Here is a 26,350-nt window from a genome sequence, read left to right as displayed (position 1 = left end):
AGTGACCATGTAACCCTTAGTTACTCAGCAGTAGGCCTAGACTGCTGGGGCTTCCCATGATGCACAGAGTGTTTCTTGTTCACTCAACTCTTTCACTCTCACTACTTTGCATTTAATCATTAGTTATTATTAATCTCTGGCTCTCCTTTACAGCGTGTCTTCTGTCCTGTTTTTCCCCTCAACTAATCACAGCAGATGGCTGCCCCTCCCTGAGCCTGGTCCTGCTAGAGGTTTCTTCCTGTTAAAAGGGCGTTTTTCCTTCCCGCTGTCACCAGATGTTTGCTGATAGGAAGTTATTGGTTGTTGGGGTTCTGCATTAGAAATAGTCTTAACTTTACAATATAAAGTGATTTTGTGATTTTGTGCTGTGTAAATAAAATTTTATTTAATTTTATTTAATTCACAGTAAATTGTGATGACTTATTAGTATAAAGTATTTCAAACTGTACCATGCTTTATAAAAAATAGTCATAGCAAACAATGTATATATATATAAAAAAAATAATAATAATTTTAATCTATCATAGGTAGTTCCATAGTGTAGTGGTTAACACACACACTTGGCAAGTGAAAATTTCCTGGTTCCATTCCAGCCAGACACAAATCCCCTTTGGAATGTGTCAGGAGCGACATCCACCATAAAACTCTGACAAATTAAACATGCAGCCCCACACACTGTGGTGACCCCTTGTGGTAAGGGAGTAACTGAAAGTAGTTGCAATCTATTATAGGTAGCGTGCTTATTATGTAGTGGAGATTTTTTTTTAAGTTAAACATTTTATTTGGAAGCCTTAATTTGTTGTGTGAAATCTCAGCTTATAAAAGAACAATAAAATTACTTTCAAGTATGTTTAATATCAATATGTGCAGTACACTGAGCAAAGGTAATTCCCTGTACCACAGAAAATCACATAGATTCTTCATGTAATTACAGCTGAATCATCTAAAATACATAAGGGCAGGATGTTGTGATACATAAAACCCAGCTCTGGCTTTCATTACCATCTGCTTACACTGATGGCGATCATCTTCAAGTTTTGCTTTGTATATGCAACACTAGAGTACAAGAGTATATTACATACACAGCAGTACACCAAACACATAAATAAATATAATTCGTTTTTTCCAGGTTGCTGAGAAAACTTATTTTACAAGCTTTCTTTCCAAAAGAGTGTGGGTGCTGTATAAGACAGGTAGAAGCCAGAATCCATATATAATTGATTAGAAAAGGTTCAAAGACAAAATATATTGAACCTGAGAATTATATATTTCAAAAATCTGATAAATAAATAAAGATCTCAATTGATTTTTAAAGAACTTTTTATACACAGCACCCAAACAGTTTTGGGGTTATGGAAAATTACATATTTTTTTTGCATGCTTATAGTAGAATCAAAACCTATTTGGTTAAATAGGATACATTCAAAACACCCACAGTCCTGCAGAAAATGTTAAGCAGCAAAACATGTAAAAGAACTGCAGCAATTCTGACAAAAATTGCAGTATGTGTGTGCATGTGTGACATTTGTAAGTTGTTCACAGGAACGGGACCATACTGTCAAGTTTTGGAAAGCATAGCTCATAAACAGTGCCGTGTTCTGTCTAAGGCTCAGAATTGCAGGTGATATGTAATAAAATACTCTATGATTTAGTTTAGATATGCATTATATACATTCAAGTTTTTCATATTGTTGCATGAGCAGTTTGTGTTCTACAGATACTAGAATTTGCTGTAGTATCTCATCTTGTGTGCTTGTCATGTTTAGTACTTGTTAAGTAGAGCCTAATAGTGCTACTTAAGATTTAGGATAATCTACATCAATCCTTTTGCTTTTTTTCATTTAGGAGACCTAACCTAAAATATTAAGAATACCCCTCGTTTTTTTCTCCCATGTCTCACTCTCTATCAGTCACCTTCAGCTTTGGCAGAGTCACGGTCAATTCAAAACAACTTCTTTTTCACACTCTTTGTCTCAAGGCTTTTAATGTCATCTTGGCTGTTTATTTCAGGCTCTGAATCTTCAATGTCAGCGTAAGTGCTGTCCTCAGATTCTGCGGTCTTTTTGATCAAAGTATCAAGTGGCTTTAGCGCTTCCTTAGGTACTATGTTAGCTACATCTTGATTGTCTATCTTGCTGGTAACCAAAGGAAGCTGTATGTCACCACTTTCTTCCCCTGGTTCATCTGAGTCTTCCTCTGCTTCGTCTTCTCCATCAGCTGAATCTCCCTGTTTTTCACTCCAGTCTTCATTGGGTGTCTCGGTTTCCTCATCCTCCTTTTCAGAAGCATTGGAATCCTCTTCATTATTATCATGACTTCCATCTGGGATGTTAATACATTCACATTGTGTAACATCATCCTCTGGGTTGTTTTCTCTGATTTCTTCTTTGGTTTCTGATTTTTCCTCCATCTCCTCATCCTCTTCTGGTTTAAGCTCCACTACATCATTAGTATCTTCTTGACAAGTGACATCACTTTCTGGGCATCCACTCTCTGGTTTGTTGGAATTATCCTCTGATTCACTGACAGCATTCTGTCCTTCATCTTGCTCGGATTCATCTTCTGTATCGTCTGTAGATTCCACCTTTCCCGTTTGAGTTTCTTCAGCCTCCTCTCCTGCAGATGTACCTTCTGCTCCAGATTCTTCCCTGCTGTCACTTTCATCAGTCTCATTTTCTCCTGCTTCAGGCTGTCCTGAGTCTTCCTCTGTGGTTTCATGCTTTTCAGTCTCGCCCTCTGTTGTTAAAGCCTCTGTGCAATCTTCACAAGTCAATTCATTTTCACCAGATTCCACCGCTTCCTTTCCAGGTTCTTCCGATTCATCTCCAGTTGTTTCACCTTCTACTAGCTTCTTACTGTTATCTTCATCATTTTCTTCTTCTTTACATTCTTCATTAGCACTGCTTTCTCCGATCTTTTCAGACGACTCTGTCTTGTCTGACTCATCACTGGTTTCATCTGCTTCCTCTGCCATTTCATTTTCGCTTGTGGCAGCAATTTCCTTTTGCTCAGCAATCTCACTCTCACTTAGTTTTTCATCCGTTCCCTTCACGTCCGACTCATCTGAACTGGTGTCTTTGTTAAATTCGTGCTCGGCATCTGTCACATCTTCTGCTGCCTCTTCCTGAGCGACCTCAACAGCAGCTTTCTTCAGCTCATCTTCACTTGTGACAGCACTCTCTTTTGCTTCAGAAACCTCATCTTCTGACTCAGATTCACTTGCGCTGGCGGTGTTCACCGCCACTGCTGTGTCTGAGTCATGTTCAGTTGTTGCAGCCTCTTCTGCTGCACCATAATCTTCAGCTTCATTGTCACTTGTGGTTCCTTCCACGTTTTCTTCAGCAGCAGCGCCTCTGTTAGGTTCATTCTCGGTTGAAACAGCAATCTCTGTTTCGATCACCCGCTCATCTTCGGTTGTTTCTTCAGCTGGTTCTGTGGTGTCATCCTCCTCTGTTGTCTCATCTTCATTTGTGGTGGCATCTAGGTCCTCTCCTGAATCATTTTCAGTGACAGCACCAATCTCTTCACTATTGTCAGCATCTTCTGCTTTAACAGCTTCCTCATTGTCAGTTGCTTCCACTGCAGTTTCATCCTTTGAGTCACCTTTTCCTGCTGAAGAAATCTCTTCACTTACAGCTGTCTTGTCTTCAGCTGATGCTGCTCGATCTGGTTCTTCTGACAATTTGTTCGTGTGATTGTTTTCACCCTCAGACTCCTCTGCACTGATAGCAGGGATCTTCTCTTCATCAGTGACTGTTCCTTTTTCCACAACCTCGTCTTCCTCAGATTCACGCTCACTTGTGGCCACCATGCTGCTCTCGACAGCTACATTTTCATCTTCAGCTGTGGATGCTTCGTAAGTGCCTTCCGTAAGTTCATGCTCACTTGTAGCGGCTGTCTCTCTTTCTACAAGAAACTCATCTTCAGTTGTTGCTATTTCAGATGGTTCATTTGACAGATCGTTACTTGTGACATCATTTTCCTCTTCTTCTTCATTTGTGGTGGCATTTAAATCTTCGTCAGAGTCATCTTCGCTGGTAGCATCAGTCTCTTCTCCATCATCAACCTTCAGTGATTCCACAGCTTCCTCACTCTCTGATTCATGATCAGTTGAGGATACCATAGTAGTATCTTTGTTTTCAATCTCATCTTCAGCATTTTCATGCTTTGATTCTGCTTTTCTTGTGAGACCAGTCTCTTTTTCTGCAGCTGTCTCATCCTCAGTTGTTGCCGGGTCACCTGGTTCTTCTGTAGATTCGTCACCTGTAGCTGTGTCAGTGCTTTCATCTGCAGACTCGTCTTCACTAACGGTAGACATTTTCTCTTCTTCAGGGAGTATTTTTTCTTCCCAGACTTCATCTTTCCCTTCTGTGGTGGCTTCTACTGCTGTATTTTCATCTTCAGTAGTAGTATCTTCAGCAGACTCCTCATCTGACTCATCTTCACTCAAACTGGCAGTCTCATTTTCTGCAGTAAGTTTACCTTTACACCATGCTTCTTCTTCTTCTTTTAAAAATTCATCAACTATACCTAAGTCTTCATTCACTGCTTCCTCCTGCATCATATGCACTCTCTTCTTTACCTTAAACCTCCCTGATTTACTTTCTTCTGGCATCGGATTTTGTTCAGCTGTTGCTCCTGCAACGTGTGTGTCTTCATCTTGAACCATGGTACCTTCAGCAACATCTTCCTTAGACTTATCTTCACTTGAGGCTTCAGTGTCTTCACTTTCATCTTCTGTTGGTCCATTTAGCGGTTCATCAGCTGTTGCATCACTTCCATCTGCTTTCATCAGCTGGTCTTTCCGAATTCTCATTTGCATGATCATCTGCATTGATGGCAGCAATGTATTCTTTACGGTTAACCATTCCTTCTTTGCTGCTTCTTCCTCAGGTTCATGTTTAGCATCAGATGTCAGAGTAGTCTCTTCTGTTGAAGTCTCTACTGTGTCTTCCTTAGGGTCATCTTCACTCGTAACCACAATATTTTTTATTAGAGCACTCTTATTATAATATACACCATCTTCTTGTTTTGGGAGTTCATCATTTGACCTGATAGCTTCAGCAAATTCTTCTCCATTTGTGGATACAATTTGCACAATTTTTCCTGATTCTTTTGGTTCATGTAACAATTCATCAGCTGTGGCATCCTTTTCATTAGCCCTCATCTTCTGCATGATCAGCTGCATTGATGGCAGTATTATGTTCTTTGCTATCAAACATTTATTCTTTGCTCCTCCTTTGTCATATTCCTGTTTAGCTGTTGATGCCAAAAACGACTCTTCCACTGACATTTCTTTCTGAGTCTTATCTTCGCTTGTTTTATCACCTTTTTGTTTTCGCAGTTCATCACCTATGTCATTGGCATCATTCTCCTCCTTATTTTCTTCAGCAACAGTTTTTTCAGGCATTTCTTTGGCAACATGTTCTTTTGCGTCATTCTTTTCAGAAACCTCATCACGAACTGCATCTTGACTCATATCATCTGCTTCCTTTTCATCTGCTGCAAATTCAGAGATATCTTCAGGGCCTGGATGTACTTCTCGCACTTCCCTTAAAGCTTTAACAATAACTTTTTCCACAAGGGTTTCTGCCGCTTGAGTTTCATGAATATTTCCAGGGTGAGATGCACACTTGATTGCCGTGGCAGCAGGTACAGGTGTCATCGAATCTCCCTGAAGAGGTGTCCTACACGTCATTTTTTTCTTAATGCACGATTCGCATTGACAGCATTCATCGCCGTTTTCACTGCGCTGGTCACTATAAGACGTTCCTGTTGCTGAATCGTCACTTTTTTCTGCATGTGAATCAGTCGATGGTTTGAGGTTGACCTTCAGTTTCCGTCTTCTCTCTTCTGCTTGTGTCGTTGAAACACGGGATTTTGTCTCTCTTGGAGGTCTCGGTTGGCCTTTTTGGCCTTGAATTTTCCACAGTTCTCTGTCAATACTTGCTTGGATTCTTTTGTGAACCTCAGCTCTAAGTTCATTAATCGTACTGTCAAGTTGCTCACTATCTCCCAGGTTCCATCGAGTTTTGAACTCATTCATCGCTTTGATATAATGAGTCATGAACTGTTTTTCAATTTTATTTAATAAGGTTAAGACCCAAGCAGGATCATCTTGTGAAATCATTTTAGCTAGCTCTTCTCTTTCTATGAGGAGAAGGCTCTCAGAGTTGCTGTTCTCTGAAGAATCGGTTTCAGCTTCTGGAAGTTTTTGGCCCTCGCTGAAATTTCTTGCACTCTCGTTTGAGGAATGTGGTGTTTCAGATTGTTCTCTTGGACTATCACTGCTTGCTGGATAATCTTCCTTTTGCTCATCTTCACACATTCCTTCTGCCTTTCTTACTGATGTGCTCTGAACATCTGCATCTGTTTCAACTTCACACCCTTGTTGTACCTTCTTAAACATATCCACAGTGGCGTGAGGCTCAGAAACATCACCATTCACGTCATTGCCACTCTTTACACCATCACTGCTGTTCCCGGAGCCTGTGGAGCCACTGTTGACATCCACGCCAGACGATGACGTATGATTGAAATCATCATCTGCAAAATGGTGATCATCTTTCCGTAATGCATGTTCATTTTCAGGAGGATCACAAAGCCAAAGGGACTGAAGAATACCCATGAGTTCTTGATACCTTTCATTTTTTTCATTGGCATTTTTTGGATCATGGTCTATTAGCTGCAGCTTCACAAGGCAATCCAAAAAACCTCTAGCTGAGGAGCTCAGTTTACGTCCATAAGCTGGAGAAATTTCTGGTAAACTGTTGCATCTGTCTAGCTTCGGATTTAAAAGGACTTTCATCACTTGTATGGAAGAGTTAAATACTGTTGAGGCATTGTCTGCATCAGTAGAGGTGTTATCTTCCTTTGGTGTTTCTTTGCTTGTTTCGCAGTCATTATTAGGAAGACATTTCTTTGCCTCCCCTTCTACTGGGCCTTTTGAATTCTCAGTTGGATTGTTAACAGTATCCGCTGTGTTAATTTCTTCTGTTGTGGGGACAGTTTTTGGTCCATCGCCGTTTTCATTAAATTCCTCTACGTCCTCTAATTCACCCTCTGCTGGCAGTGATTTCAGCCATTCGTTTACAACCTCAGTAGGGGATGCGTTGGGTAGGCTGGATGGGACCAGGTCAAAATCATCAACTTCGGTGCTCTTATGCAGATATTTGCTGCTTCTGTCAGTTTTCTTGTCAGTGACACTTCCACCACTTTCCTTAGTATCCAGGTCACCATTTATCTTGTGAGGAACATTACGTTTTGAGTGACTGTGTGCTGGAGACTCACACATCTCTTTGATGATATCTGAACTAGACAGAGTTTGTGACAAGTTACTTTCATTTGACTCTGTGTGAGATATGACATGTTGTTCATTTTCTTTCTGCTGCTTTGCTCTCTGACTTGTTTCTGACATTGCTGAATGTCTTCCAGAGTTTGATTTGGCAGTAGATCGGCTCTTTTCCTTTGGCTTCATTACTTCTAAATTTAGTGGAGAAACACTGGTCCGCTCAGAAGAGACATCTGTAGTTGTGGCACTTTTCTTTCCACTGATCTCAGATGTTTTGGACTTTTTTGAAGATGATGAAGCCTTGGACTTCGTTGACATGGCTGTAGGTGCTCTGGTTTCATTTTCCCCAACGGTCACGATGGGGACATCTGATTTGCTTAAAATGTCAGATTTTGTTGATTTTACTGACCTTTTTGATTTTGCTGACACAGCACTCTGTGCTTTCTCAGATATCTCTTCAGTATTCTCTTCATTAGGATGGCCAGAACTGTTTGTAGTAGTGATTTCTGGACCTTGTAATTTATTTGACTTTGATGAACTAACTGATTTGGTTGACATGGCACTGTCATCAGCTTCTTCTTCATGTCCAACCGTTTCAGTGGTGGTTGTTCCAGATATATTTGATTTTTTTGTTCTTCCTGAGGTGTTTGACTTCACTGATAAAACACTTGGACTCCTCTGTGCTGGATCTGCCTTATCAGCTACCTGCTCCAGCACTTTTGATTTCCCTGATTTTTGAGAAGTTCTTGTTTTTGCAGATACTGATGTTGCATTTGACTCGGTAGACATTGAGGTCATTGCTCTGTTCTCTGAGTCTTCTGCTGTATTTTCATCAGTGTCATTTAAACAATTTTCAGTAGATATAATGGAGGGACCAGTTGTTTCTTTCTCCACATTGGCTTCATGATTTTCTTTGCCTACAGAGGGTTTTGACTTAGCAGTTTTTGAAGAAATGTTGGATTGCAGTGATTTGGTGGATCGGGCTGATTTTGCTGACAAGGAGCTTAGAGATCTCTGTACAGTCTCCAAATCATTGGCATTGTTGTATTCTGAAGATATTTCACAAGTTGTCGAGCTCCTTGATGACACAGAAACATTTGAATTGTTTAATTTGGCCGACACGCTGCTTGATGACCTCTCCTCAGTTTCTTCTTCAGCATGTTCCTCAGCAGAATTTCCAGCAAAAGCTCGAGATCCTTTTGCAGATCTCCTTGAACCACTTGACTTTGCTGACATAGAACTTTGTGCTCGCTCTACATTTTCTTTGTTAGCTGATGTACAACTTGTTGTTGTCTTTGCGCTTTCTTCGTCAGCACTTCCTTCACCTGGAAATGTGCCTTTTGATTTCGTAGATCGTGTTGAGGCATGCGACTTTGCAGATCCAGCTGAAATGGCACTAACTGCTCTCACTACATCTTCTGCCACATGCTCTTCAGCAGACACATCAGTGACTTCATCAACGTCTTCAGTAATATCAGAGGCATTGGATCTTTCTGTAACATGGGAAATATTTGATTTGACTGACATTACACTTGGAGATCTTTCTTCAGTTTGTGATTTGTCATTATCTTCATTGGAGGTCTCACAATTTGGTACATGAGAACATTTTGACTTTTTGGATTTTGAAGAAATATTTGACCTTATCGTTTGTGTTGACAATGAGCTCGCTCTTCCCTCAGACTCTGCATCAGCAATCTCAGTGCTGTGTTCAGAAGGGATAGTAGTAGCTTTTGATTTCTTAGATTTCACAGAAACATTTGACTTGGTGGATTTTGCTGATCTCTGTGATTTACTGCTTACAGGTCTTTCAGTATGATCAGAATCATGAGATATTTCTTCTACTGGGGCAGCCAATAATTTTGACTTATTGGATTTGGCAGAAATAGAGGATTTTGCTGACATTGCACTTTCTGCTCTGTTTTGAGGTTCATCCTCATCATTTCCTTGCGCTGGTAATTTATGCTGTGAAGCAACTTTTGAAGCTTTAGATTTTAGAGATATAGTAGATACATGGGATTTAGGTGTGGCAACTCTCTCTTCAGCTGGAGGCTCTGCTGAACATTTTGATATACCTGATATTTCAGAAAAATTTGAATCAGCCGAATGGAGTGACATTGAACTCACTGATCTGCTTTCAGTGTGCTCCTCTTTATTTTCCTTTTCTGCAATGCAATCACATTGAATGGCAGAAGATTTAGATTTTTTTGAAACTTCTGAAGTCTTTGACTTTGCTGATTTTGCTGAGCTGGCAGACATATTGCTTGGAGACCGATCTTCATGGTCCTCCAGATCACAGATATCGTTTTCATCTGGACAATGAAATACTTTTGACACTGAGGATTTTTCAGAAATAGCTGACTTTTCAGTTTTGGTTGACACTGCACTCGGTGCTCTTTCCTCAGTTTCATCTTTAGGGTCTCCTACATCAGCAGTATGCGCAACTGTGCCAGACTGATCTTCAGAAGCATTTGATTTGACCGATATTACAGAAGCATGCGATTGAGTGGATTTAACTGACAAAACACTGGGTGATCTCTCTGCAGAATTTTTAGATCTCTCAGAAACATGTGACTTAACTGACTTGACTGATAAGCTGCTTTGTGCTCTTTCTTCCCTTTCATCATAGATCTTTCTGTCCTCTTTAATTGGAGCATCAACAGATCGTTTTGACTTATTTGATCTTGCAGAAATATTTGACTGGACAGACAATGAGCTCATTGCCCTCTCTTCAGTTTCACCCTTAACATCCTCTGTATTGTCAATGCAGTCTCCTAAAAGAGCTTCAGATATATCTGATGTTCCAGATGTTGCAGAGACATTTGACTTTGCTGATTTTCCTGATCTAACTGACAGATTGCTTGGAGCTCTCTCTGTGGGTTCCTCATGATCAACTTTATTTTCTTCCATTCTTGTTGATCTACTAGATTTTCCAGAAACTGTTGATTTTTCAGTTCTGGCTGAAATTGCGCTCTGTGATCTCTCTTGAGTTTGATCTTTGCCATCTATTTCATCAGTACCACTACACAGAACTTCAGAAATATTTGATTTCACAGATTTGTTTGAAGTATGTGACCTTGCTGATTTAGCTGATAAAGCACTGGGTGATCTGTCTGCAGACTTTTTAGATCTACCAGAAACATGTGACTTAACTGATTTGGCTGATAAGCTGCTTTGTGCTCTTTGTTCCGTTTGCTCTTTGTTATTTTCTTCATCAGCACTCTCTGACTTTTCTTTAGTTGATGCATCAGCAGACTGGTTTGACCTATTTGATCTGGCAGAAATATCTGACTGCGCAGATGCTGATCTCATTGTGCCATCTTCACTCTCACCTTCAATAATTCTTTCGTCAGAAGGGTCAACATTGTCTTCTAAGACAGCTACAGAAACATTTGATCTCTTTGATGCTGAAGAAACATTCGACTTTGCTGATCTTTCTGATCTGACCGACAGATTGCTTGGAGCTCTCTCTGTGTGTTCCCTAACTATATTATCTTCCAATATCGTTGATCTACTAGATTTTGCAGAAACTGTTGATTTTTCAGTTCTGGATGAAATTGTACTCTGTGGTCTCTCTTGAGTTTGATCTTCACCATCTATTTTATCAGTATCACTACACAGAACTTCAGAAATATTTGATTTCACAGATTTGTTTGAAGTATGTGACTTTGCTGATTTAGATGACAAAGCACTGGGTGATCTATCTGCAGACCTTTTAGATCTGTCGGAAATATGTGACTGACCTGATTTGGCTGATAGGCTACTTTGTGCTCTTTGTTCTGTTTGCTCTTTGTCATTTTCTTCATTAGAGTTCTCTGAGTTTTCGCTACCTGGACCATTAACAGAATGATTTGTTCTGTTTGATCTGGCAGAAATATCTGACTTAGCTGACTTGGAAGACATAGCACTCACTGCTCTCACTTCACTCTCACCTTCAACGATTCTTTCCTCGGGATGGTCAGCAAAGTCTTCCAAGCAAATTTCAGAAACCTTTGATCTTTTAGATGCTGCAGAAGCATTTGACTTTCCTGATTTTCCTGATCTGACTGACAGATTGCTTGGAGCTCTCTCTTCATTTTCCATATGAAGAGATATATTTTCCTCTTCGTGATCTTTTGACTTGGGAGATTTTGCAGAATTAGTTGACTTTCCAGATCTGTTTGATACTTCACTCTGTGCTCTTTCCTGAGTTTCCTCTTCGCCATATCTTTCATTGGCTTGGCAAGCACAAACTTCACAGGGTTTTGGTTTATTAGATGTGTTAGAAGCACGTGACTTTGCTGATTTAGCTGACAAAGCACTTGGTACTCGCTCTGCAGATATTTCAGAAACATGTGAATGAAGTGATTTAGCTGATAAGCAGCTTGGTGGTCTTTGTTCAGTTTCCTCTTCATCATTTGCTTCTTGAAGCATCTCAGTGCCTTCGTCTTTTGATTTAAACGATGTTGCAGAAATATCTGATGTAATTGACAATGAGCTCACTGATTCTCCTTCAGTCTCACCTTCAATATTAGTTTCTTCAGAAGCATCACCACAGCTTTCAGGAGTAACTGCAGAAGCATTTGATTTTAAAGATTTAGCAGATGTGGTTGATGTATTGCTTGGAGGTCTTTCTTCATATTCATCATTAACTGCAGCCTGTTCTTCAGCTTCAATATCGGTGGGCACGGACATATTAGATTTGGCTGAAGTGTTTGACCCTTTTGATTTTCCTGACACATTGGACTGAACTGATTTTACTGACAAAGAACTTGGTCCCCTCTCCTCTCCCTCTTCTCCGTGTTTGGATCTGCTGGATTTTGCAGAAACACTGGACTTTACAGACTTTGCTGATTTGACTGACAGTATGCTTTGTGGTCTCTCTCCGCTTTGCTCTTCAGTATTTATGTCATCTGATGAACCAACACATTCAGTTGCATCAGGAGGATCGGGCCTCTTGGATCCTTTAGATCTTGCTGATGAATTAGAGTTAGCTGACATGGCATCAGTTGCCTCCCTTGTCTCTTCTGTCTCAACGTTTAACTTTCTAGATGTTGCAGATTCATTTGACTTGACAGACCTAGCTGACATTACACTTACTGTTCTTTCAGATCTTTCCTCTGCATTTCCTGTATGTGGATCTTCAGATGCGCTTGACTCTGTAGATGTTGCTGAAGTGTTTGAATTCCCAGACATGGTGCTTTGTGTTCTCAGTTCAGTTTCATTCTCAGCTGGCTTTTGAATGCTTTTTTCTGCAGATGCCTCAGGTGACTCTACAGAAGAATCTGAAGCAGCTGATGTGACACTAGGTGTCCTCGGCTGAGCTTCCTCCTTTGTTTCTTTTTCACCTAGGAAAGAAGATGCCCTCGATCCTCTGGATTTAATAGACATCTCTGACTTTGCTGAGATGGGACTTATTGGTTTTTCTTCTTCAACATCTTCCTCTGATTTATGTTGTTGATGCTCAGACTTCACAGATTTTTCAGATTTGGAGGATTTAACAGACATGCTGCTCAGTGGTCTTTTGTGCGTTCCATTGTCATCACATGCTTGAGATCCTCCAACTGCAACATCCAAAACATCCGATTTGGATTTTGTCGAGGCATTTGAATGAACTGACATGGCACTTTTAGACCTGTTCTCCTCTTCATCCTTTGTCTCTGGGTCCTGTATTTTGCCAGACACAGTTGATCTGCAAGAGACATTAGATTTTAAAGACATGGCACTTGAACAATCTCTTTGTATTTTGCCTTCCTCTTCAGCTCGGGTGTAGATTTGTCCTTTTGTATTTTCTTCAGATACTCCACAATGACAAGCGTGTGAGGGTTTAGATTTTTTTGACTTGCTAGATTGTCCTGAAGCATTGGATGTTGTATCTTGAGGACTCTGGGGTTGATTTTGCCTAGTAATGGATCTTGTTTGTTCTGATTTCTCATTTAGACAGTTATACAAAGTGGAAGATTGCACGTTGCACTTTGGTGAGCAAGCCTCACTCCCGATGGTGCAATACTCTACAGTTTCAGCTGCCTCAATAGTCTGCTTCACACAAGTCTCTGTCTCCACCACTTGTTCAGTAAGCTCTTCGCTTGATCTAGATACTACTGTCTTTCTAGAGACCACTGTATGTGAAGATGCACTTGAGCTAGATGTTTGAATGCGGCGACTCGCCCCATGTGTTCTTGGTACATTTTTCCAGATTTCATAATCCTGGCAGTGACTGCAGCAGTGAGGACAATGAGGTTCTTCTTGATGTCTCTGATAGTGCTGACTCATGAAATGGTCATCTGGCTGAACAGCAGAGATGTTTTCAGATTCAAGATAGCTCGGAAAGTGTGGGTTATTGTTTCCTTGGTGGTAGTCACAGGTCCTGCCTGTGGTCTTTCTTACTTCCGTGGACCAGTGCACTGTTTCATCATTTTGCAGTCTAAAGCGCACTTTCATCTCCATTGATAAACTGCCATCTTTATTAACACGTACACATTTCTCTATATCATCTTCCCTCACCCCATCACCAGTGGGTGGGCAAGAGTTGACATTGTCTGGTGAATCAGTTCCATCTGGGCCTGACTTGTCAGATGACACTGACTGCCTGATAACTTTGTTTCCAGATTCCAGGTTTGGATGGATGACACTTTTCTTTGAAGGGAGTCCTTGATTTTTCATGCAACAGTTAAAGAAAAAAGACAAATATTTCAAATTAGGCCTTTTGTTAAAGGTGTACGTTAACAAAAGTCATTTAATTTAGATGCTAGAGAACCATCCATAGCATATCTTTCAGTACTTCTACTTTGTAGTTACTACTTGTAAGAATGTAATTATCACTTTAAGAGTTTTTCCTACTCTCATGTCCGTCAGTGCAGCCACCGGAGCGTGACCTCACACTCAGCTTTGGAAGTTTATCGTCGGATGTTTTCCGAAAGTTCTCCACAATCGATGGGTGAGAAGGCTCCCGGCCGACACAGACAAGAACGCAGGGGCACTGCAGAAGACTCTGAACGCTGTCGATCTGAAACCAAATAACGAATACGTTTGTTTACAGTTTGCTGTTATCTTTAAAGGAACACAGGGAAGATGATTTAAAAAGAATGCCATCGTTAATTACAATTAATCAGCAAAAGTAAGAATTTAATGCCATCTGAAGAGTGAAATTAAGTTACCCTTATCAGTGTTGTCAGATTCTGATTGATCTCTAGCTGCCATTGTTTTGATCCAAAACAATCTAATAGCTTCTCGCTATATACTGTAGGGGAAACATCATTTCCCCCTTTAACAATCTGATCTGGCACACTAATTAGAGTCCCATATTTCAATCAGGACCAGTTAAAAGTTATACCTTTGGTTTTTGGGCTCTTTCTCACCTTCCCATCCGCACAGAAAGCTTAAGGTGAAGAGGACAATGATCAACTAATTTAATTTAAATTAAATCTAATTTAGAAACAGTATAACAGTGATGAGGTGAGATGAAGGTGGGCTATAGAGCGCCTTGCATCACCTGCAGAAACTCTAGGAAGGCTAAAATTACTTAAATAGCGCTCCCTGTACAAGACCTGGCGAAAGGATACCCAGATGGGCCGTGAGCTGAGCCATCAGCGGATGAGACCTGGATTTGACAGCAGCTGATGTACATATTGGGGTTACATAACAACATATTTGTGAAAATGGATGTCATACTAAGAATGGAAAATACTGCATGTTTTTGTTTCCTAACATTATGAATACATTTTAAAATATTTCAGTGTTATTTTGTTACGGTGATTTTAGTCAGGTGGGGTCTTTCTTTTATTGAGTAATGATGATAATAATAAATATCTTCATTGTGTCAGGACACTGCCACCTCTCGAGCACAGCGGCAGAGTTCTAAATCCCTGCCAAAGAAGGGTGTGAATCATGCAGTGAGTCAAGACAAAGCATCTATCCTAATCCCGGATGATCTCTGTGAAATGACGGTGCATTCGTGCGATGATGAACTGCCATTGTGAGCAGCATCAGCGTGGCTCAGCAGTACTGGCAGCTTGCTGAGTGTGCAAAAGAGTTTGACTAAATGTCTGCGTAATTCATCTATATTAATAAAGCTCAGACACAAAGATTTAGTTAGTTTTAGGGTACCTCCAGCTATTATCAAAAGTTTGATAATAAAACTGGACATCATGCAAGCTAATTATCAGCATTAGGATGACTTGTCTCCTGCGTCAGAGATGATTAACCTGAAACAATTCATATTAATCTCAGGGTACAGAGTGTGTACTAACCTTTCAAACAAAGGCCTAGCAGGAGTAACCTTCTTGGTTAATATATGTTTGTTGTTTGTGATCCTTTTTTTCAGATTTCAGAGAATGCAATCTTTTAAGGTTTAAGGACTTATTTTGTTAAGCATTAATAAATGAATTAATTAAATCCTCTTATAGGCATGTTAAATATGTCTATAACAGAATTAAATGACCAAAACACTCTTAGAATATTATGAATCTGTAATATTGTTCTTTCTATGTTTTTAATATTAAATACTCATGTTCTCTACTGTCAGTCATAAAATGCTGTGAAAGCATGTAGCCCCGAAGTATTGAGTGTTTTGTTGATTTTTATCTGGCTCGTGTACGGCTCGTTGTGATGACAGTGCAGTTCTGAATTTTAAAGCCACTGCTGTTAAAGGCAGATGAATGGCTTCATCTGTGGTCACACGAAGCCCAGGTGAAGATAATTAATTGCCATGGTGGAAGACACATTTCTGAGACACCTCTGGTATCAAAGTAGGGGAGTTTCAACGTTGACCTGTTTCTTCTCTCTCAAAAATAGCACTGATATGATCAAGATTAATGGGTTTTGGAGCAATCTCTACAATCTGAATGCATGGGTGAGGGAATATCCCCATTTCATTCCCTCACACCCTCATAGTATGTTATCTGGGATTATAACTATTTGCAAAGTTGATGAAATGATGCTATTTATTTATTGACTTATTATGAATGTGCCTGTTGTACAATAAAGAGGCTTATAGAGCAATTAAACACCAAGTAAAAATAGAAAATCTTGTAGATTTGAATGTATTAGTGTGCAGATTCCTGTTTTTACTGAAATGCTTTGTTGGAGGAGCAAAAAAATCTCCTGCAAGCGTTCGCTTCTTTTGAGATCTAATGGTTTTTATAATGTTTTATTATAGGAAAATCAATGCATGGCTTTGCAGGATTCACAAGCTTCGTGTGTACTGTGGACCAAAGAATTAGATTATATGCAAAAGAGTCTTGGTTTAAGACACGAATACAGTGTCAGGGGTCACAATGGTCCCGGTTCCAAGTCAGGATAAACCAGAGGGTTTCATCAGGATAATCGACATGCAGTGTAAAAATTTGTGCCTAATTAACATATGGTCCTTGGTCCAAACCAAAACTTCTTCCTGAAAGTAGTAGGAAACCATTCCTGTCTAAAATCTTATCTAACTCCTTTTATTCAGAAGGTTTGTGAGAGAAAATCAGGAAACCAAAACTTAATATGTGAATTTCTAGCTCCAGCTGTTTATGACCTCACCTTGTGCCCGCCCACAGTGTACAGCTTCCTGATGTGGTACTGCATGAGCTCGGAAACCTCCTCTAAGAAAAGCCCCAAACTGCGTAGACCCCTGCGGTGCAAGATGATGGTCTTTCTGAATGAGGGGTCACTGTTCTTCACCAACACCAGCTTCTTACTGTATCGGTGATGATGACGTTCGTGGCCCAGAGGTGTTTCTTCAGGCCTGCTCGGCCCACTGAGAACATAGTGGTGTGGATTGTGGTGGTGACATGACGGGTGAGTGTGATAGAAAGGTGACAACTGAGTCTCTACTGCTTCCAAGGCATGGGCGTGTCTACACTCTGAGCAAACATAGCATTCGGCTGTGGGTTCATGATGGGCCACCATGCCATGCTGGGGGATTCTGGGTAAGCGGGTGCTGTGGCGCTTAAAAGGAATAGAAGACCTGTGGGTGCCTTCGCCTCCTACAGCGTCAAAACAGTGAAAGTGGCGTCTGTGGGAAGACATTTTGGACTGTGGTGACGTTGATGATTGGGTTTGTGCTCAGAATGGAGGAAGGATGAGCTCAGGTGAGCAGAAGAAGGGGCCAGGTCAGCTTTGGCAAACAGTCCTGAAAGGTTGCCATGTTTTTCTGCAGCTGCCTCGGGTGAGGTGTTGCACCGCACATCTGCATAACCTCCGCTCACTAGAAACAATGTGGAAAAAATACATGAAAATGCATGCGTTGAAAGGAGATTACATTAGAAACATCTTACAAACCAGTTTTTCTGTTTTCCATTTGATCAATCACATTTGAGCAAGTAAACAGCTGGTGTGGAGGGAAAAAAGGGCCACATTTGTTGAATCTAATTTAAATCCACTGACTACTGTCTGATGATGAAATATGAAAATCTGTTAGTACAGCGGTCCCCAACCCCCGGGCCGTGAGTCGACAGTTGAGGCTCAGGTCTGAAATGTATGGTTTTCAGGGTTTTTATCGTTTTTCAGCGTTATTTTGTTATCGTTTTTATCGTTAACTCGGTTTTCCTGGGTCTTTTCACGTGTGTTATGAATAAATCTTCTTTTTTTCGGTACCATTACTAGTTTTATTTTGTTGTATTTATCCGCGACACCTTAAAGGCCGGTCCGTGAAAATATTGTCGGGCATAAACCGGTCCGTGGAGCAAAAAAGGTTGGGGACCGCTGTGTTAGTGTAATAAGTTTGATACTGCTCTACATTTATCTTGTCTTATTTGTAAAAAAAAATTAAAAATAGCTGTTGTGTCATTTTATCCTTTAATATGTTTAGCCAATGTTCCAGTAAGGCTTTCATTTCAGTATTTCTACATGTCCACATTTATGACTGAAAAACACAGACAAACATATTCCAGTTAAAATCGGATTCATTAAGAGATTTACACCCAAATCAATTACGCCCAAACAAAAAATGTGACATTCTATATTGTGACACACGCAGCATGCATGTGCCATATATACAGACTGCTTTGAAGATCAAAGAGTGCATAAAGGCAGGGATAATGAGGCTACAGCCACAAATAAATCCTTAAGTGACTTTAAATAACAAGCTTAAGTCTCTGCTCACAGTCGAAGTGGACATTACCTCAGCGACTGCGCCTGTCACTGACAAAAATAGACTCTCGAACAGCTTCTCCTGCAATTAAAATTCAAGGATTACCTAAAAAAAGCAGAAATATCTGCAATAGGCACAATGCAGCCTTACTGTGACAATACTTGGACGTAAAGTCAATTCATTGTTGCCGGATGGAAAAGGGATGCATGCCCACTATGAAATGCACATAAAAATGCCACAGATTTTTTTTTTTAAATGGTAAAATAGGCTAAGCTTGACTGACACCTATAAAGAACAGGCTTGGCTGTTATCCTTGTTCTTGTATTAGTAATTTTTTTAGTCAAACAGCAAGTGTTTCCTGAAGCTGAACATTTCCAAAGAGAAGAAGAGCCAGTTATTTTGTATTCTCACATGTCATGTTGCCATTTTTAGTCGTTTAACTTTTAAGTCGTTTAACATTTAAATATCCATTTATATCCCCCAAAAGGTTTTTGATTATTGAAGCCAAAACATGAGTCGAAAAGGGGTTTTTTGTTGCCCACAATCAGGATTATGAATGTCCATTTCACTTAGTTTATGTGTAAATGTTTATTTTGATTCTTTTATAAATGTATTTAATCTTAATTATATCGTCTGTGTTCTATACTAATAAGTACCTCAGTGTCCTGTTATGTGTGACACTGAATGCTGCCACTGTTTCGTGTCACACATTACAGGTGTCTCCTCTATCAGTGTGAACTGATAGTTTATATGTGCTTGTATAAACTGGATGGTTTATGGAAATAAACAATTTCCAAACATAATGCACATAATATTTTATTTTTAAAAATGCCTCAGTGTAATATTCAATTTAATAAATTAAATACCAGTTATCTACCCTACAAAATTTGTTTCTTTTTCACCAAACTGCAATATATAGAAGAGTTCGTGTATGCAGATGGGTCCACTGAGGTTGATATGTAATGTTACAACATGAAAAAAAAAATTACCCAGCATATCTTAAATACTTAATGTGATCTCACACATCTGAAACTGCATTTCATCGTTGTGGTCATTGCATTTCTGCTGTGGAAATTATATTAATTTACCAGCAAGTTTAAGTGCAGCAGCTCAATCAAAATGTGTAGTAACTACAGTCAAAAGCATACACATAATCAGAGGCAGTATACTCACATGATCCACAGTTATAGTCCAGGCAATTAAAACAACTCCCAAAACTATAGAATGTGAGATGTAAACTCCCAGAGAAGCACCATGGCTATTGCAAGGAAAGAAAAGAGAAACCAATGAAAAGTCCTCCCTGAGGAAGCGGGCCTACCTGCTAATCAGATACATGGGATGCTAAGGATAGACTGAAAAGCCTTGCTAATCACCCTGAGATTGGACTGAAATCTGCTGAAGCTTTGGACACATGACTTGGACTTCACCATTGCATAAAGGGTGTTAAACACCCTAAGTTAAACACTTAGAAAGCAACTCCTGGCTCAGTAAAATTCAATGACTAAGCACGATACCCTGTTTTACCTTCATAGCAAACCCTTGTTTTCACTCAAGATAGGGACTGCACACACACACGTGTGTGTGTGTGTGTGTGTGTGTGTGTGTATAGAGGAAGAGAGAGAGCGATAGATAGATATATGAGCTGAATTGGCTCATGACAGAGCTCTGAAGCATTTTTCTATTTTGTTTTTCATCTTCCTTTTCCTCTTATTGCTTCCTTAATGCCCAGAATAGCTTTCAACGACATTGCCTGGTCTTGTTACTCAGGTTTTCTTATTATTTGTCACAGTGACAGTGGAGACAAGAAAAACCATCTCAGACCCATCACTGTCAAAACCAAATTTTTGGTCTTTTATATAATCGGGTCCATGGCAGATGAGAAACAACACATCCTGTCATTACGTATGTAACAAAAATACTGAAGCAGCGTGTGAAAAACAAAGTCCACCCATACTGCTTCCATGGGGGTTAGGAGGGTAAGTAGCAACTACACGTTCATGATCACTCAATTAACTGATCATCAGCAAGCATGAGCGCCTCTTTTTGTCTTTCTCAGGAGCACAAAACCTGCCTGTTTATCTTTTCATGTTTCAGTCTTTATTGTAGTCTGCTGTGCTCACAATTTAAATATACAGTCTCGGCAAAAAGAAAGTACATGATCATCATCAATTCTAAGGTTTTAAATATCACAGATTAACAATGCAATAAAAAATATACAAAACACGACATATTACACCGAGTCCATTTTTTTTTAAAAACAAAATTCCATGAAAAAGCAGAAGCAGTGAGTGAAATGCTAAGTCTACCTTTTGATTCAGTCGCTTATAGAACCGCCTTGAGAGGTATTAACTTGTATTGATTGTTTTCTGTTTGACTTTATCTCTCACATTGTTGTCGAGGAGTTTTGGCCCACCCCTCTTTACAACATCACTTCAGAGGTCTTTAAACGTCAGTTTATGCAGAGCTGTCTTACGGCCACACCACAAGCACATTGTGGGCTGGATTTTGATTGGGTCACTGCAACACCTGGATTCTTGTCTTTTTCAGCCGTCCTGTTGTAGATTTGTGTCTTTGGAATCATTGTCCTGTTGCATGACTCAGTTTGCTGTCTGACAGATGGCCTTACATTTGACTCTATACGCTAATACTTTAGTTTTACAGATGAGTTCATAGTCTGATACAATTTCTTAATATACCTTAGTATATATGGCTGTGTAAAAAACAATGAAAAAAATATTATTATATTCAACCCTTTCTTGTAGTGCTTTGAAAGTAATTTTGTTACTGTAACAGAACTAAAGATAGACCTCCAAAAAGATGATTTGATTGGACTTGTAACTTAATCTCACTGTGATTTAGTTTGAAGTCAGCCTATTATTAGCTTCAGATTCTTATTATGAGAATCTGAAGCATTTATTTGTTGGGTTTTTGTACCTTATGACTAAACATCTCCACTTTGGTTTCATCCACCCATTTTTTTAAATTATCTCTGAGTACTGCGTTGTCTGACCTTGGGATGAATGCCAGGAAGTTCACTCCTGGGAAGACTGGCAGCTCTCTTTCTGTTTTCAATCTGTTAATAATCTTTCTCACTGTTTGGACTTGAATTTTTTTTTTTTGGACATATCGGACATATCCTTATAATCCTTCCCAGTTTGATGGTCACCAACAATTGCTTCTGTAAAATCATTGCTGATGTGTCTCCTCTTTAGCATCGTATTAGCAAACAGCTGAATGTTCCTTATATGTAAAACCTTATAATTTAAAGAGGGTGTTTACCTTTACCATGACTGTATCGCTCTGACATATTGTTTAAAATATGTAAGGATATCCACCAGGTTTTGCAGGTTTTCAAATGATTTACCGGCTGAACATCACCTGTTTCACACCTACTCTTCTAATTGCTGTCTCATGATATGTATTCATTGGTACCTCCCTACAAAGCAATTAAGACATGATGGCCAGCAGAAAGAATTGTCTCATGGGTCGTGTCATTGTAAATGGCAGCATTTAAATTTCCCATTTATTTTCTGGGGCCATGTCATAGAAATACTACAGGAACTGCCCCCCTAATTAGCCTACTTCATCCCAGACTGGCAGGCTGGCACAGTCTCCTCTGACAGATTGCTGTGGCGGTGCATGTAAAACAGTCACAAGGCTCAAAACATTTCAGCATATGTTCCACCTTGTTGTATGTGCTCCACAGCGTGTGACGCTAATTTAAAAAAAATGCACCTTTCTAGTCTAAATATCCTTCTGGGTCAGATCAATCTTTTCAAGGACAAGGAAACCGCCACAGGATGCACGGCAGTCTCCCCTTATCAGGGGCTCACAGACGGCATACCAGTCCCTCCCTGTCCTTATGATGTGGGGAGAATCAAGAAGTGCTTAGTCACATGAGCACCTGTGAAGACTACACGCACATCCACGGGGTGACCCTTTACACCATCTGCTCTTAGTCTTAACAAGCTTGACAGCTCACAGTGGGGTGGAGGTGACCATTTCATTATATCCTGACTCACAGAAGAAAATAAGAGAAAGACCTCCCCTCCACATCCCCTACTGAGTCATGAGGGGAAGGAGTGACTCAGAAGCTAACTGAGGCTAATATTTTAATCGTGGGCTTTCCTAGGGAGAGTCCTCTCCTTAATCAACTTCTGTCAGGCATGCTCTGCCAGCCTGATGGAGGTTTCTAAGAACTTTTAGTCCACATTAAATGGACTTTAAAATGACTCAAATTAGGTTTGCAGCCTCCACTGCATGCGGACGTAGTGTGGATCATAGTCACAGCAGGACTCCCCGAAGCACATCATCCTTCAAGCTTGCACGTGTGCAGTGATGCTCAGGCTTAGCACTCCCCCCCTCCTGGCTGCAGTTAAAATGTCAGGCCTAATTAGTGTGCAACCTGCTGTGCACCAGGACTCCTGCTATATTAAGTCACAGTCTTAATGAAGCATACGTAGAGGAAGGTGAAGCACCGATACATGGCTCCAGTTAAAGGGTGAGGCTTAGACGTTTAAATCAAAGGTTGCCTATAAGATGGGATAAACACTCTCACTTAAAAGGTACATCAGTGGTCACACATGGTCACACTGTCAAGAAACTGGATTCATTTTGGATTCACTGATTCTTCTGGCTTATAGAGTGGAAAAGCCAACAATCCATACAGCAACCACAAATGCTGGCAACTTAAATACTACTAGATTTAGAATGGTGTTTCTAAGGCAAACCAACCAACCAGTTTGCATGTCTATACTATCTTAACTTAAAAACACAAATGGAAAATCTTTCCACATGCTAATATAAAAGCTGCCCAACAACCTCTGCCTTCAACCTGTGAAAGTACTGGAAGACGCCCTAAATCGCCCTAAGTCACCTGACCTGACCTTGCACATTAACCCTACGAGCTCTCTCCAGGTGTAAATGTTAAGATAAGCAAAATATTCATTTGCCTAAGTCCTAAGTCCTAAGTCCTAAGGGTATAAAACAATAATGATGATGGATTTGCTTTTACATGAAATGTTTAATATGTAGTTCATTGTATTTACATGTGCTGTATTGTGCAGTGAAGCACTGAAGTGGTGTATAAGCGTGCTTATATGTTTGTGTCACTGTGTTGGGATACATGTGCAGCAAATGTCCTCACATAACATTTCTATTTGGAGCAAAAAGGGGGAAAAAGTCACTATTTTTAGAGCAGTCAGCCTGTTAGGAATGAATCCTATTAGTGACAGCTAAAAGTACTCAAACACCTTCTTCTTTTTGCATGATTAAACCAAGCTGTGGCCCTATCTTTTTATTTGCTAAGCTATTTAGCCTTTTAGGATAAACTGACTATCTACTACTTTGTCTTAAGGGTACAAGACCTGCTCCTTTATTAACCATAAATTGTTGAGCCAAATGACCATATGCTACAAATCAATCAGTGGTTCTAATAGCTTTTGGATTCATGAAAGAAAAAGTTAAAGCCAATGATAACCCTCCTTTGTGTGCTATTACATTTATAGCAATATACACACTTTGATATCTGGAATTACAAACTTACAAGAAAAAGTAAGTCAGCAAAAATCTCACAAAGGAATAGACAATCTATTTAAATATTAATTGAATTTTAAGAGGAGGAATCCTTCAGTAAGATTCATAGAAAGCCATACCTGTTCCTATACCGAGTTACCTCTAAAACAACCCCATTGTGGCATTAATGTGCGATTGCACAGCCTGTTGAGTAACAATTTTAAAAACCCTCGGTCCACGAAGGGCCTTCCCTTAAACCCTGGATCCTCATCTTAAACCCAGGATTTAAAATTTGTACCAAAGGTTGTGTGAAAACTCACTTCACTATTAAATATGCTGTATTACCGCATATGAACCCAGATACAAGCATAAATAACAGGTTTAGCACGTTGAGCCTGCCTTCTATTGAATGTTGGATTCCATACACAGGAAATGTAATCCCCACTACTTTCCTAATCTAAACTTTGACTGTTTTTTTAAAAAAAAATACATAACACTGTTTTGAGAATAGTTACAAATATGGTTGTTCAGCTTTTCTAATTTAAAGCTATACTGTGATGAAAAACCATGTTACACTGTGCTAAAAGGTTAGTGTGAAAAACTCAGACCACAGAGACTGGGAGGAGAAAATACCCTACCTTGTTTTTAACATTGTAGGGCACGAAGTTTGCGAAAAAAGGAACGATGTCAGAAGTGGGATTCGAACCCACGCCTCCAGGGGAGACTGCGACCTGAACGCAGCGCCTTAGACCGCTCGGCCATCCTGACAACTACGTGCTGTACACTAGCAGTCTCATATGAATCATAAAAGCATACTGCCTAATGCCACAACTTTCAGTTATAAATGTTTGAATGTTGACACAAAACGCGTAATATGAATCTAACAATGGCGGGAGCGTTGATGATTTACCTCTCTTGCTTTATAAGATGATTAGGGCAGACGCAGCTACAGGAAACTGACGTCTCCTCTAAAATAACGCTGTTCTTGTGTAAGCAAACCTAAACACAAACCCGTTGTTCTCCCGAACAAGGGAATATAATCTACCATAAACGAATATAAACTGCAGCATAACCCACAGGATAGACATAAACACACGTAGCCGGGGCTTCGTAGTGCTGGGATGAGCAAATGGCTTAAGCCTGCAGTACCTCACATGTCCGCTAGAGGCTGACGCCGACAAAACTACACTTCGATTGGACGCCTAAACGTCTCTGTAAATTAGCAGGTAGGTCGTTTTTTATTTGGATTTCCTCAATGGGAAGGACAGAAGCTAAGCAGATAGAAGGTTGCTATTTGTTTCAAAAGAAGGGCAATTTATTTTTCACAAGGGGGAGTGTGCTGTGGTCCAACTCGCTGCAATGCAAACAATTAGCATTAAAACTGAAGAGCCACTAAATTGGTAGAGGGGAAAAATGAACTGAGTTTTGTATTCGCTGGCTGTGTTGGATGAATATAATGCAATGACATGACAGTAGCTGGGCAGAAAAGGTAACCGTTATTAATAGCCGCCTCATCCATTTAGCTGTTACTCACCGTAATTTGTGCACTCTCGTTATTTTTGTCTGCAAAACTATGGTCCAACTAATTTGTAAATTAATTTATTTAAGATTGCCATGGGCTACAATTATTTAGTCCTTTTTATCAAAGCTCCTAACCCTTTGGGAATTCTGCCCCTTCTGAGTGTAAATGGTGTGATATTAAAGTGTGTGCAATGTGCATAAAAGAGCTGTGATTCTGCAAAAACTAGATATAAATATTTGCAAACGTTTGTTGCTTTTCTGTGTTGTTAAGGAACTGAGAAACATTTTAAGTGTCCAAGGAGCCTGCTGCCAGTTTGCATGCCAAGCTCGGTAACAGAGTTACTTCTGCATTGGAAAAAATAAAACAAAAAACTGAACTATAGTGTAAGTTACTGTAAGACTATTAGCCTTAATGGTTTGTGACTTCCAGTCCAGCCTTTGTGTGGGCACTTGTAGCTCATAGTGGGTACGTGACTCTAGCTGCTTAATTTGCTTATCAGAGCTTTCAGCTATCACTGCTCTTTAAGTATTCTGCCATCTGTAATAAACATAGACCCATCCAGCTCATATCCTGTTTTGAACCTGTCAACATGGTACTTTAGCTCAAGTGTCTGAACTCCTGGGACAACTGTGTGACTCATTTCCATGTGTGTCATTTTTGATGTTGAGTCTTTAAGGAAACAGGGCCGAGCATCCAGCAGGAAGGGATTCCTTCAAGCTCAGACATCAACAACATCCCGAATATTAAAGCCATAGAGTAAAGTCAGAGGAATGGGAGCGAGGATGGAAATTATGCCAGACTTACCCTCTGCCAAGGTCAGTCACAAGCAGTCTTACCCAGAAATTTTGAGCGTAAACAGCACACATCAAGGCACGGGAAATGCTGTGTGTCAGAAATGACGTACTTCATCTCTGAATAAGCAGCGATACAGCGATGCTTGTTGTTCCTGTGTACAGGAACTTGCATCATTGAT

At 40.0% G+C, this 26,350-nt stretch overlaps 1 protein-coding gene and 1 non-coding gene across 2 annotated transcripts; both read right to left on the bottom strand.

The window, feature by feature from the left end:
* Nucleotides 1-835: 835 nt before the first annotated feature.
* rp1l1b (rp1 like 1b) lies at nt 836-19,666 on the bottom strand. Its single transcript, XM_085247116.1, has 4 exons — nt 19,515-19,666; nt 16,790-17,456; nt 14,108-14,273; nt 836-13,917 (listed from the first exon to the last, which is right to left on the bottom strand). Exons 2-4 carry the CDS (start codon nt 17,276-17,278, stop codon nt 1,943-1,945), a joined length of 12,630 nt encoding a protein of 4,209 aa, XP_085103242.1. The 5' UTR covers nt 17,279-17,456; nt 19,515-19,666; the 3' UTR covers nt 836-1,942.
* Nucleotides 19,667-24,540: 4,874 nt separating this feature from the next.
* Nucleotides 24,541-24,623, bottom strand: trnal-cag (transfer RNA leucine (anticodon CAG)). The gene has a single exon. It is a non-coding gene; the product is annotated as a tRNA-Leu (tRNA).
* Nucleotides 24,624-26,350: the final 1,727 nt, after the last annotated feature.

This window comes from Mchenga conophoros, linkage group LG15 (genome assembly GCF_057382185.1).
Source record: "Mchenga conophoros isolate Kocher_MC1m ecotype Shallow Benthic linkage group LG15, M_conophoros_male_GT1.1, whole genome shotgun sequence".
In the NCBI taxonomy this organism is placed as follows: Eukaryota; Metazoa; Chordata; class Actinopteri; order Cichliformes; family Cichlidae; genus Mchenga; species Mchenga conophoros.
This window is presented reverse-complemented; position numbering and strand designations above follow the sequence as displayed.

Bases quoted from the DNA above. Each gene is read 5' to 3' on its own strand.
- rp1l1b (XM_085247116.1), bottom strand. From the start codon at position 17,278: ATGTCTTCCCACAGACGCCACTTTCACTGTTTTGACGCTGTAGGAGGC. The intron at 14,274-16,789 runs GTGAGGTCATAA...ATTTGGTTTCAG, and splicing joins ACACTGTGGGCGGGCACAAG to ATCGACAGCGTTCAGAGTCT. The intron at 13,918-14,107 runs GTAGGAAAAACT...TGAAAAATCAAG, and splicing joins CTGCACTGACGGACATGAGA to GACTCCCTTCAAAGAAAAGT.